The 14001-nt window shown below is 21.4% G+C and overlaps 7 protein-coding genes across 7 annotated transcripts in view; 4 read left to right on the top strand and 3 right to left on the bottom strand.

Moving 5' to 3' along the window:
* Positions 1-471: 471 nt before the first annotated feature.
* Positions 472-1014, top strand: DDB_G0278537 (hypothetical protein; the record flags this gene model as incomplete). The annotated part of the gene is made up of 1 exon (XM_637336.1): positions 472-1014. One exon carries the CDS (start codon positions 472-474, stop codon positions 1012-1014), a length of 543 nt encoding a protein of 180 aa, XP_642428.1.
* A 350-nt stretch (positions 1015-1364) lies between these two features.
* Positions 1365-4332, bottom strand: DDB_G0278535 (ankyrin repeat-containing protein; the record flags this gene model as incomplete). Its single annotated transcript, XM_637335.1, has 3 exons — positions 1365-2972; positions 3244-3556; positions 3707-4332. The coding sequence occupies 3 exons, from the start codon at positions 4330-4332 to the stop codon at positions 1365-1367; spliced, it is 2547 nt and encodes an 848-aa protein (XP_642427.1).
* A 1720-nt stretch (positions 4333-6052) lies between these two features.
* On the top strand, positions 6053-7364 carry DDB_G0278533 (hypothetical protein; the record flags this gene model as incomplete). Its single annotated transcript, XM_637334.1, has 3 exons — positions 6053-6440; positions 6590-6988; positions 7033-7364. The coding sequence occupies 3 exons, from the start codon at positions 6053-6055 to the stop codon at positions 7362-7364; spliced, it is 1119 nt and encodes a 372-aa protein (XP_642426.1).
* Positions 7365-7482: 118 nt separating this feature from the next.
* DDB_G0278531 (hypothetical protein) lies at positions 7483-10797 on the top strand (the record flags this gene model as incomplete). Its single annotated transcript, XM_637333.1, has 4 exons — positions 7483-7792; positions 7871-8194; positions 8303-8372; positions 8412-10797. The coding sequence occupies 4 exons, from the start codon at positions 7483-7485 to the stop codon at positions 10795-10797; spliced, it is 3090 nt and encodes a 1029-aa protein (XP_642425.1).
* Positions 10798-11336: 539 nt separating this feature from the next.
* On the bottom strand, positions 11337-12263 carry rplP1 (ribosomal acidic phosphoprotein P1; the record flags this gene model as incomplete). Its single annotated transcript, XM_637332.1, has 2 exons — positions 11337-11656; positions 12242-12263. 2 exons carry the CDS (start codon positions 12261-12263, stop codon positions 11337-11339), a joined length of 342 nt encoding a protein of 113 aa, XP_642424.1.
* Positions 12264-12825: 562 nt separating this feature from the next.
* DDB_G0278529 (pmp22 family protein) lies at positions 12826-13493 on the top strand (the record flags this gene model as incomplete). Its single annotated transcript, XM_637331.1, has 2 exons — positions 12826-12880; positions 12967-13493. 2 exons carry the CDS (start codon positions 12826-12828, stop codon positions 13491-13493), a joined length of 582 nt encoding a protein of 193 aa, XP_642423.1.
* Positions 13494-13980: 487 nt separating this feature from the next.
* The window catches only part of DDB_G0278527 (hypothetical protein), a gene marked incomplete at both ends in the record, with an annotated part of 3016 nt that continues 2995 nt past the window's right edge, over positions 13981-14001 (bottom strand). The window contains one exon of the mRNA XM_637330.1: positions 13981-14001. This exon is cut by the window's right edge and continues 2616 nt beyond it. Coding sequence (XP_642422.1) covers positions 13981-14001 — 21 coding nt within the window.

Here is a 14001-nt window from a genome sequence, read left to right as displayed (position 1 = left end):
AGAATTTATTAATATAATAAATGACATTTCAAAGTCATAAGACCCTTGTAATTTTATTTAATATTAGTTTTTTAATTTCCTAAATAATTTAATAACGAAAAAAAAAAAAAAAAAAAACCAATAATTTTATTGTATTTTAGGACCCCTACTTTCCAATTTTTAAAAAAAAGTCTTAAATTACCAAATATTGTTTTTTTTTTTTTTTTTAAAACTACCAATTGAATGATAGATCATATGAATTTAATTTTAAAATAAATCTATTATACCAAATAAGTAATAAATAATAATAATAATAATATTAATAATAATAATAATAATAATAATAATAAAATATTATATATAAAAATATAATTATAAATTAAATAAAGTAAGTATAAAAAAAAAAAAAAAAAAAACTATAAATATCCAATATTTTTTTTTTATTTTTTCCAGAAACAAAAACAAAAAGATTAAAAAAACAAAAAAAAAAAAATGAAAACTATATTTTTTTTAACTTTAATTTTAGGTATTTTATTATCAATTTCATTGACATCAGCCAATATTCAAGAATCTGAAATTTCAGAATCATTATTGTATCGTTACCCACACCACCCATATAGATGTGGATATAATGATAATTGTAAATCAGGAGAAACATGCCACATGGTAGGAGATATTTGTCAATGTCAACCAATTGTTCAATTAAATAATGCCAATCAAGTTTACTTAATTATCAAACAAATTGGTGTATGGCAAGATGGATCACGTGGTGGTAGAACTTATTCTCAATATGATGTTACAATTGTTAATAATGGAAATAACAATATCAAACAAATTAACATTGGTACTGACAGCTCATTCAGATTACGTGATAACTCTGATACATCTCTTTGGAACATGGTCCGTATTCCAAATGGAATTTTAGCATTACCACCAATTCAACAATCAATTAATGCTCATTCAACTTATACATTTGGTTTCATTATTGAAGGTGCATTTGTTCCAAACCTCCCAATCCTTAAAATAGTTTATTAATTAATAAAAAAATAAATAAATAATTATTTATATTATTAATTTATTTTTAATTAATATTTAATTACTTTAATATTAGAAAAAAAAAAAAAAAGTTGGAATTAGGAAAACTATTAAATTCTTTCTATAAATCATAAAAAAAGACAAATTATTTATTTTTAAATGTTTTTTTTTTATTTATTTTTTTTTTATTTTTTTTTTATTTATTATTAACTTTATTTATTTGTTTTATTTATCTTTTTTTTATTTTTTTTTATTTTTTTTTTATTTTTTATTTTTTTTTTATTTGTTTTTTTTAAAGTATATTTTATTATTTATTATTTATTATTATTATTATTAGACATATAAATACATTAAGTATTATTGTTATTATTTATGTTATTATTTATATTATTTGTTGAAGTGGAAGAAGAAGTAGTAGTTGTTGTTGTAGTAGTTGGTTGAGGTGGTGGTGATAAAGATGGTAGTTTTCTAATTAAAGAATCCCAAGTAGTTTTTGAAGACATATATTCATGTCTCAATCGATTTAAAGTTTCAATGATTTCTTCGCAACTTGGTCTTAAGGTTTGTTCTTGGTTTACACATTGTTTGTAGAGTGCTTCAAGACCAGGTGGAGTATTTTGAGGTAAGGTTGGTCTTAAACCTTCCTTTGAGTTTAACATGATTTGAAAGTCCATTTTGATGTGAGAATATTCACTGTAGGGACGAGAGTATTCACCATTGATAACACGAGTTACTAATTCCCAAAAGACGATACCAATACTGTAGATATCAGATTTGGTAGTGTAGAGACTACCATTACCTACGGCGACTTCAGGTGAACAATAGGCAAAGGTACCACGAATCTTACTGAGTGTTTCTAAATTATCGGCGGTATTAAAACGACTAAGACCAAAATCTGAAACTTTGCATTCCCAATCTTCATTGACCAAAAGATTTAAACTCTTAAAGTCTCTGTGTACAATTTGAGGTGTCCAATTGTGAAGACACTGTACACCCAATGTCATTTGCATGGTGAATTGAAAGAATCTGTCCCAACCAATGTCATACTTTTTGGTGTTCATTACATGATACAATGAGTCACGACTACAATACTCCATGACCATACAAAGTTTTGGTTCAATGCATGCACCATAAAATGTTACCATAAATTGAGAACGAATTGAACCCATAATTTGAAATTCCTTTTTAAATTCCTCCAATTGTGATTGAGTGGTGATTGATTTCAATACTTTGACTGCCACTTCCTTACCCTTATATAAACCTTTATAAACCTTACCTGAACTACCACTACCCAATTTTAATGTATACTCCAACTCTGAGTGATCAATAACCCAATGTTCAAGATTTGTCAATGACTCTTTCAAATCATCTGAACTAATACTACCAGTTGAATCCATACTATTTGGTGGATTTGATTTTAATGATTCGATTGATAATTGTGTTACCTTTTTATTCTCTGGTACATTTAATCCACCACAACCAGAGGTGGTGGTGGTAGTGGTGGTGGTTGTTGTTGTTGAACCACTACTACCACTACCTGTGGTAACATTACTATTGGCAGTACTCAATAGTTGTTGATCTCTTAATATTCTACAATTTCTAATTATTTTTAAACGATGACCACTATAGGTGATACCTAATGAATCCAATGTTCTTTCATCAATATCCAATAGTAAGTCCATAAATATCTCTTCCTTTACAAAATTTAACCAATATTGTTCCAAATCTATTGATTTCAACCAATTGAAAATATCTTGAACATTCTTTAAAAAATTTATAACTCTTTGATTCCCAATCGTTAAAGATAACTCATAACATGTTTTCTTTTCATTTCCTTTAATTGTAATATCTGCTCCTGCTTTAACTAAAACTGATACTAAATCTTCTCTACCAAGACGAACTGCAAAATGAAGTGGACTTTCACCTCTTGAATTTAATACATTTACTTCTGCTCCTGCCTAATTATTATTATTATTATTTTTTGGGTTTTTTTTTTTTTTCACAATAAAAAAAAAAAAAAAAAAAAAAAAAAAAAAAAAAAAAAAAAAGCCACACAATTTTAAAGAAAAATTAAAAATAAAAAAAAATTGAATATATGTTAGTATATGTATGCTTTTTTTATATATATTATTATCTTTTTTTAAATGATTATGAGGATTATAAATTATTGTAATATATAGTTTTTTTTTTCTTTTTTTTTTTTTTTTTTTATTGTGTAATAATACATACATCTAATAACATGTTTACCATAAGTAAACGAACAGTATTATTAAAAATTGATTTATGTAATGGGGTTTCACCATTTTTGTTTTGTGCATTTACATTTACACCTTTCTTTAAAAATATTGAAAATGGTTCTTGACAATTTGGTGATCTAAACTTTTGACAAAAGTAATGAAGTGCAGAATTTTTATCTTCATTTGTTATATTTACATTGATGCCTTCATAATTTAATAATAACATTAGAATTTGATCATCACAATGAGATGCTGCAACATGTAATGGTGTATAACCACTTTTATCTTGATCATTAATATCCATTCTAAATTTATTATTTTATTTTTTAAAAAAATAAAAAAAAAAGTTAATATAAATAAACAGAATTTAAAAATATGTATATACAATTATTATTTAATTTAATTTAATTTTTTTTTTTTTTTGTTTTTGTTATTTTTTTTTTTTTTTTACTTACTTATTTGATTGATAGAAAAATAAAATTTCTCTAACTATATCATGTGAACCATTTCTTAAAGCAGCACAAAGAGGAGTTTGATCCATTGAATCATATTCTGCCAATTCGATCTTTGCTTTACGTGGTTGTGATAATCTTTGTTTTAGTCTTGTTAAATCTCTAGCTGAGACGGCAGCATGTAGTTTATTTGATGATCTATTCATAGTTAATGGTTGTTGTGTTAATGAGGTTGATGATCTTCTTGAGCCTCTGTCGTTCATCCAAAATCTTCTTTCTACTGATGTTGAAACTTGTGGTGATGATGATGGTGTATTTGTTGCTGTCGCTAAATTACTATTACTCGTATGAATTCCTGCTGTATTTATTGGTATTGTTGATGATGTTGATGTTGATGTTGTTGCTGCTGTAGTACCTGTACCTGTTGTTGATGTTGTTGTTGTAGCTGCTGTAGTGTGATGATGGTTGTGGTTGTGGTTATTATTACTATTATTATTATTATTCGACGTAGATGATGTATTTGTGTGATGTGTAGATGATAATGGAGGTAGAGATGAAGAGGATGTTGAATGTGCTGTATGAGGGGTTGAATGAGGTGGAACTGTTGATGCTGATGAGCTTTTATTCATATCTTTTTGTGTGTTTTTTTTTTTTCTTTTTTTTTTTTTTTTTTTTTTTTTTTTTAAATTTTTAATTTTTTAAAAAAAAAATTTATTTTTTTTTTTATTTTTTCCTTTTTTTATTTTATTTATTTTTTAAATTGAAATTATTTCTATTATTATTATTTTATTATTATTATTACTATTATTACTATTATTATTATTATATTTTTTATTTTATTATTATTATTATTATTATTATTATTATTATTAATATTATTATTTATTGGTGTTACTATTTTATTGTTATTATTATTATTATTATTTATTATTATTATAATTATTATTGCTATTGTTGGTTTTAATTATTGCAATTTTTTTTTTTTTTTTTTATTTTGGTGCTTTTTTTTTTTTTTTTTTTATTTTTTTTTTAATTTTTTTAATTTTTTTAAAAAAAAAAAATTTATTTTTTTTTATTTTTTTTTATTTTTTTTTTTTTTATTTTTTTTTTTTTTTTCCAAAATGTGATGGTATTAAAAATAAATATTTATAATGAAAAATATTAATATTTTTAGAAATAATTAAAATTAAAAAATTATCAATGAAATAAATAAATAAATAATTAAATAAAAACGAAAATAAATAAATATATAAATAATTTAAAATTTAAATTGTTTTTTTATAATGATAATTTTCAATTTTATTAATTTCCAAATACTTGGATTTTTTTTTTTTTTTTTTAATTTTTAAGGAAAAAAAAAGATATGTTAATTCCAAAAGTGTGGAATAAATTAAAAGTAAAAGAGTAATAAATTGACAAAATCAAAATGGTACTATTAAAATTTTTAAAAGATATGTTAATCCTAATTTATATTATTTTTCTATTTTTTTTTTTTTTTTTTTTTCTTTGTTAAATTTTTTATTCTTTTTCTATTTTATTATTTTTTTTTATGGAAATAATTAAAAAAAAAAAAAAAAAAAAAAAAAAAACCCCAAATAAAATCTAGATGATCGTGATAAGATTTTATAATTAATTATATTTGATAGGGATAAAATTATTTAAAATTATAAAATGGTATTTTAAAAAATCATTTAATTTCTTTTTAGTAGGTCTATTCTTTATTTTAAAATAATTAATAATTTATAAAATCAAAAAAAGTAAAAAAAAAAAAAAATATTAATTAAATCCAAATTTGGAAAAAATATTAAAATTATTAAATACTAATAATAAAAATAATTTAATAAATATATTTAAATAATCCAAAATAAATAAAAAAAAAAATAAAAAATAAAAAATAAAAAAAAAAATACACTTTCAAGTTCAAATCAAAATCAAATTATTTAAATAACATAAAATTTCCCCATCACTAGACAGAAATCCCTTTTATTTTTTATTTTTTTTAATTTTTTTTTTTTTTATCATAAATTCATTCAAACACCTACCAAATCTAAATCTTCTTTACAATAATTTTATAAAAATCGTAAAATATCTTTTAATCTTTTCAATTCAAAAAAAAAAAAAAAAAAAAAAAGATATTTTATCGATTTTTATTTTTTTTTTTTTTCTTTTTATTTTTATTTTTTTTATACACAACTTTTTTTTTTTTTTTTTTTTTTTTTTTATAATTTTTTTGGATTTGATGTGATTTTATACTTATTATTTTTTACTTTTTATTTTTTTTTTTTTTTTTTTTTTTAATATTCCAAAAAAAAAAAAAAAAAAAAAAAAATTTTAAATTTAATAAAAAAAATGTTTTCAAGGGTTTATATATTTTTATGTTTATTATTATTTTTTATTTTAGGTAATGTTGAAAATTTTGTTCATTGCCAAATAAAGTATGTTAGTGGACCACAAGAAGTATCATTAACTGCAATTGAACCATTGAATCAATTTTCATGGTATCCAACATCATCAAAAGATAGTAGTTGCGATGTCAAATTAAAGGTATTACTTGAAAATTCAAATGGTGAAATTCCTCCAGGTTCTTTAATAACTACTTCTTCAATTAAAATTACCAGTTTAAATGGAAATCAATTCATATTATCAACATCAATATCATTTGATGCTTTTCAATTCTCAATAGATGTTAATTCAGCAAATGGACTTACATCTTTCAACATAGATTTATCATGTAATAGTAATTATTAGATTTATTTAGATATAATATAATATCTTTGAAAAAAAAAAATAAAATTTTTGACATATGTGTTTGTGTGTTTTTTTTTTTTAAAAAAAAAAAAAAAAAAAAAAAAAAAAAAAAAAAAAAAAAAAAAAAATTATTTCCAGAAATTGATTTTAATAAAACAAAACCTGAAATTATTGGTAATGGACCAGGATATAATGATTTTGAAAATTTTCATTCATTTTTAAAAATTGAAGGATTTGATGGAGTAAAACCTAAAACTTTTTTAACTGATGAAACTGTTGGAATCATTGAATCAATAGAGAATTCTGATCTTTATTTAATCAAATGGAGTCCATACTATATACCAGATCATTTAAAAGGGGAATGGTCAATTGAAATTTTTGATTCTTTTGGTGGAAATTATTTTAAAACAAAATCTTTTTATAATGATGGTAAATTATTATTATTATTATTATTATTATTATTATTATTATTATTATTATTATTATTATTATTATTATTATTATTTTATTATTTTTTTTTTTATTTTTTTTTCAAATGTTAAATATATTTTTTAACTTTTTTTTAAAATTTTAAATTTTAGTTCCAGCTCCACCTAATCATTTTCAAAATGTGGTTTATTTACCAAAGGAAATTAGTTCAATAATAAATGAATTTGGATTTGGATTTGGACCTTTATTAATTGGAGAGGTACTTTCAAATTCAAATAGACCATTTTTTGTTATTAGTAATGGGAATCTATCATATTATGGAACACCAATACGTGGTAAAAAACAAGATATGGTTTTTATCAGTAGTTTTATTGAAAATGAGCCATTTAATGGTATAAATTCTACTGAATTTACAGTAAACTCACCAGCTGGTCCATATAGTTCCCAAATTAATTATGATTCATTAATTATTAATAGTATGTAAATAATAATAATAATAATAATAATTGTTTAACATTTTAGGAAAAAAAAAATAAAAAATAAAAACAAAACAAAAAAAAAAACAAAATAAAACTTTACATATAAAAAAACTAACAATTTATATGTATATATATTTTTTCTTTGCAGAGTATTTACCAACTGAATTAGTAGGTTTAGTACATGGATTGGATAATAATGTTGTTACATTAAATGTTTTTAATGCAAATTACAAATTGAATGAATTTATTTATTCAATAAATGAAAATCAATTAATTAAAGGATTTCCATTTGGATTTTATTCGGGTTATAACTCAAATTTTAAAATTTGTGTTTCAGGCTTTGTTAATACAATTCAAAATGAACAAATGGTATTACAATGTAAACCAGTGACTTCATCAACTATTCTTTCCTCAACGATTCCAATAATTTCAGGTACGTAATATGTTGAAAAAAAAAAAAAAAAAAATACTAAAATTTACTAATCATAAAAATAAAATAAAAAATAAAAAGGTGATACCACTCCTCCAAAGTTAACAAATTTTACAATTTTACAATTATCACCATTAAAGTATTTATTAAAACTTCACATTGTTTCAATAAATGAATTATTTCAAATAAATTCATTTACAAACTCTGGTTCAACCGAAAAAATTGGATTAGAATCATTTGTAAGTGGTAATCTTTTTGAAGGTGATTATGAAATAATTTTATCAACCAGATCACTTAATAAAATTCAATTAATTGATAGAGTTAGAAACAAAGTTGAATATAATAATTTTGATATTATTTCATTAAATCCAATTTCAAAATTTACTTCACCATTTATTTCATATAGTTTGTATTATTTTTAATTTATTAATTTAATTTTTTAAAAAAAAAAAAAAAAAAAAAAAATCTTTATTAAATTAAAATTTTTTTTTTTTTTTTTTTTTTTATATATAGAATTTAATTTAAATGATTTTAATGATATTTCATTTTCAATTAATGATTTAAATCTTTTAAATAATACTGGGTATAATATTATGTATATTAAATCAAATACATTAAAAAGAGATGTACCAATGTCATTAATGTTATTAGATCCAGTTTCAATTTCAATTAATGAAAATATTAGATATCCAATTAATTATAATGATGATATTGAATCATTTGAATGCAAATTTATAATACCATCAAATAATATTTTTGGTGAAATACCATATGTTATATTTTTTTCATTAACCGGAAAGATTTATAATAGTTTATTATCAAGTTCAGCACAACTTAGAGTAAATGAAACATATTTAGATAATCAAGGTCCGTTAATAAGTTTAATTATAAAAAAAAATAATATTGATAATATAAGTGGGTCTGATTTTGTTGGTTGGACATTTAGAATTTTAGATGATTATAATGGATTTGAAAGTGGGTTTATTAAAGTAATGGGTTCAAATGATAATTCAATTTATAATTTTAATTTAACATTAAATGATTTACTATATGGTGATAAATGGAATGGTACTTATAAAATTGATATTCCAGTTGATGAAACATGTATTTCACAAGAATTTGTAATTATCCATGTTACTTTATTAGATGCCAATAAAATACCATCAATTTATAATATCTATTCAGAGAACCAAAAATCAATTTCAAATCCATTTATTAATTTTTACAATGATGGTATTAATGTTACACGTTTACCAATTACATGTTCTTCAAGTTATCCAACAGTAACTGGTAAACCAGTGATAATAGATTTAAAACTTTCAACTCAAACTATTGATGTTGGTAAATTAACAGATAGATCAGTGACAATAAGTGCTACATTTAATTTAACAGATGAAAATAATTTCAACTATAATTTAACTCCAATTTTTTATTTAACAAGTCCAACATTAGATTTAATTGAATGTGATGCACCAACTTATCAAATAATAGCAGGTGGTATTAGATATATATGTGAAACTGAAATTCCTATTGGTTTTGGGTACCCTGGTCCAATATTTATTTCAATTTATGGTTTACGATATAAAAATGGTTACTTTGCTGGTTATCCAACATCTGATTTATTATTGGTAGGAAATAATAAACACTATTTAAATACAACATTTTCATTAAATAATCCAATCATTACTTCACATGATGATGTATATTCATATGGTGGTAAAATTTGGTTATATGGAATTGGTTTTAACCAAAATCAAACAGTTTATATAAATTATTTAAATGGTGGATTTAATAGTAATATATTCGAGGCAATTGATTCAATTTCAACATATTCAAGAGCATTTACAATAGCAATTAAAGAAACTGAATATCCATTTATTATTAAAATCATTTCATATGAAGGTGTTATATCAAATGAATATTTAATTAACCCAATTTTATTCATACCACCACCACCAGTGGAAACTCAAACTCCACTTCCAACAAATAGTCCTCAAGTATGTAAAGGTAATCCCCAATGTGGTGGTTCAAAACAAGGTTATTGCTCATCAACTGGTTGTATTTGTTATTCACCATGGGTTGGCTTATCATGTCAATCAAAGGTTGTAATTGTACCACCACCAAAATTAAATGAAACTAAACCATCAATAAATATAACCAAACCTTCAAATGGAAGTGACGATAATTTATCATTCACTGCACTAGTTTCAATTGTATCATTAAGAGAATTAGATTTTAAAAATAATGTAATTAAAACTTATAAATTTGATAAATGGATTCAAACAAAATTAAAAGATAATCGATATCAGTATATAGTAAATTTAGAAACCTCTTTTAATAATAATACAAAACTAAATTGTACAACAACTGTAATTACAGAATGGTTTAATAGTACAACAAATATTACATTTGCAAATCAAAATTTAATAATGAACCCATCATCATTGAAATATAATATAAACATTACAACATATCCATTTGAAAATCAATTAAATACATTACAATTAATTATTCAAGCAAAAGCAATTTCAAATGAAATTGATTATAATTCATGCTCATCTAAAGATTTTGGTGAAACTGTTAATGATAATTCAAATTATGTACAATTAAAAGTCAATGATAATAGTTTATATGGTAGATTTATTAAAAGAGCAATAGTTGATGGTAATTTAAATTCTATTAATAATATTATTCTAAATGGTCAAAGTGATGATGATGATAGTACTACATACTATTCATCAGAATCTCTAATTGCAATATCAATACCATATTATAAAAATTTAATTCAATTAGACCCTGATTTTGGTATTCTTTTAGATAGTGATTCAGCAAATTCAATTTGTAAAGAAAATAGTGAAAATAAATTATCAACTGGTGCCATCATTGGAATTGTTTTAGGATGTGTTGGTTGTGCAATTTTAATTACAATTTCCATTTTCTTGGCAAAAAAATATAAATATCACCTTAGAAATATTAAACCTTTAAAATTAAAAAAAATGAAAAATTAGACTATTTATTTATAAAAAAAAAATGAAAAATTAAACTATTTATTTATTTAAAAAAAAAAAAAAGAATAAATTAAAAAATAAAATACTGTATTTTAATCTTGAACGTGTTTATCTTTAAAATAATTTTAATTTTTTAATTATTTATAAATCTATTATTTAAAAAATTGGAAAAAAAATGTTACATTTAAGTTTGTGATGCGTTTTAAATTGGACAGGATTTATCTATTTATAAATTAAAAATTGGAAATTGGTGGAAATGGAAAAAAATAAACAAACAAAAATTATTAATTTATAATTTTTTTGATAATTTTGTTTAATAAAAAAAATTAAGTAACTTCTTTCATATCGGTGATGTTGAGGTTTGTCAATATAAATTCTTAATTTATTTACCTCCTCTCTTTTTTTAAATTTTTAATATTTTAATAGTAATAATAAAATACACTTTTTTTTTATATATTTTTTAATTTTTTTTTTATTTTTTTTTAAACTAGGAAACTTCCTATAAGCATTCGAAAATTAGTTTGCTTTAGTTGGTTCTTTTAGTCGAATAAACCCATACCCATATCGTCATCGGATTCTTCCTTTTTAACTTCTTCCTTTTTAGTTTCTTTCTTGGCGGCGGCGGCTGGGGCAGCAGCGCTGGTGGCAGCGGCAACTGGGGCAGCACCGGCGGCACCTGAGGAACCAGCATTTAATAATAATTCTGGAATGTTAACTTTGGCTAATGAACGAGCATAGAGACCTGGCCAGTGAGAAGCAACAGTGATGTTGGCAGCTTCTAATAAGGTTTTGATTTTATCAGCGGTGATTTCAATACCGTCATCTTGTAATAAAAGACCGGAGTAGATGCAAGCGAGTTCTAATTAATAATAAAAAAAAAAAAAAAAAAAAGTTAATATCTTTTTTTTCAGCGTGCGCAATATTATATTTATTATTTTTTGCATAAACTCTCTCCCCCTATCAAAAACAAATAAAATTTGGATGAAAAAAATTCGATAGTTTTGTTGCATTTTTGTCCAATTTTATCAAATAAAGTTGTTATTTTTCTTATCTGTTCTCTGAAATATCTATCTCTTTTTTTTTTTTTAGTCATAAATCCAAATTTTTTTTTTTTTTTTTTTTTTTTTTTTTTTAGTCATCTGATTTGGTTGTAAATCTGTAATTTATTTATAAACTGTTTTTATCCTATTATTATCTCTATTTTCTTTACTGTTTCATTTCTAAATTTTGTTATTTTGTTATTTTTTATTTTTTTTTTATTATTATTATTTTCTCGGTTTTTTTTTTTTTTTTTTTTGTGATCATCTTTTTTATTATTATTATTATTTATTTATTTATTCATTCTGTTTGTTTGTTTATTTTTTTATTTATTTGAAAGAGAGTTTATACAAAAAATAAATATAATTTTTTTATTATTTTTTTTTTTTTTTTTTTTCCAATGTACCTTCAGTTTTGATTTCAGACATAGTGGAAATATGTATGTGTATGAGTTATAACTACCAAAAAAAAAGAAAAAAAATAATAGTCGCGAGAAAAAAAAAATTTTGACTGAGACGAAAAAAAAATAAAAAAAATTGAAAAAAAAAAAAACTAAAAAAAAAAATTGATGAAAAAAATAATTGCCCGGTGTAGTCGTGATACTCAAAAAAAATTCAATTTTTATTTTATTTTTTTTTTTTTTTTAACTTTTTTTTTAATCAATTAATTTAAAATTATAAAAAAAAAAAAAGAAAAAATTAAATAATTTCATATATCACAAGATTATTTAGAATTTTAACAGAAATGAAAAATAAAATATTTCTAATTTTATCTTGTGTTAAAAATTTTTTTTTTTTTTTTGTTTTATCACATTTTATTTTTTTTTTTATTTTTCATTTTTTAGTTTTGATTTATCTTTTTTTTTTTTTTTTTGATTTTCATTTTTTATTTTTTTTTTTAATTAAAAAAAAAAAAAAAAAAAAATCAAAATTAATTTGATACTCGTGATCTTTTTTTTTTTTTTTTTTTTTTATTAAATTAAACATAAAAATGAGAAAACTTTGGGGATTATATTTGGGATTATTGGATAATCATCCTTTAGTTAGTATGGTTTTTTAATTAATTTTTTAAGGGGAAAAAAAAAAAAAAAAAAAAAAAAAAAATTAACTAAACACTTTTTTTAAATTTTAGCAAAATCATTATCAACTGGATTTTTAATGGGAACAGGTGATATATTAGCACAAAGATTAGAACATAAATTTAAAGATGAAAAGAGCCAATTTAAATTAGATTATAAAAGAGTTGCAACAATGTCAACAGTAGGTATATTTTATTCTGGACCAATGTTACATTATTGGTATAGATCATTAGATATTATGGTCAAAGGTGAAGGAAGATCAGTTATAATTAAAAAGATGTTAATCGATCAATTACTTTTCGCACCAGTTGCAATTGGTGGTTTTATGACAGTTACCAATTTCATAAATAATAAAGGTGAATTAAAGAATTTAGAGAATTTCACAAAAGAATTATTTTATGCTGTTAAAATTAATTGGCTTATATGGCCAGCTGCTCAAATAATTAATTTCTCATTAGTACCACCTAATTTACGTGTATTATATAGTTCAATCATTAGTATATTTTGGGGAATGTTTTTATCTCATATCAGTTTTGATAAAGATCATCATATTCGTAATCAAAATAAAGAAATTAATTAAAATAAACTATTTAATAACTTTTATAACTGTAAATTTTTATAATATTTAATTTTTATAATATTTAATTTTTTTTTTTTTTAATTTTTTTTTTTTTTTTTTTTTTTTTAATTATTATTTATTTATTTATTGATGATAGTAAAATAAAAGAGAGAGATATATAGATAGATAGTACATATTTTTTTTTTTTCTTTTTTCTTTTTTTTTTTTTTGGTTTAAACAATTTAAAATTAAATAATAATTCAATAATTCCGTTTTAATAAATTATATAAATTAAAAATTTTTAATTTGAATTGGATTGTGGATGAGGGGGTAGCGTATATGGACAATTGTGATGTTTTCTTTTTTTTTTTTTTTTTTTTTTTTTTTTATATGTGTAAAAAGAAAAGCTTTCGAGTGATGAGCAAGTGAGTGATTGATTAGTTGTTAATGAATCTGAGCGAGCGGATGAATGAATGAATGAATGGATGAATATTTTTGTATGATTTAACTACCAATCATTTGTGATTAT

The sequence above is a fragment of the Dictyostelium discoideum genome (genome assembly GCF_000004695.1).
Source record: "Dictyostelium discoideum AX4 chromosome 3 chromosome, whole genome shotgun sequence".
In the NCBI taxonomy this organism is placed as follows: Eukaryota; Evosea; class Eumycetozoa; order Dictyosteliales; family Dictyosteliaceae; genus Dictyostelium; species Dictyostelium discoideum.
Note: the sequence above shows the minus strand (reverse complement) of the source record. Positions and strands in the feature narration are given on the sequence as shown.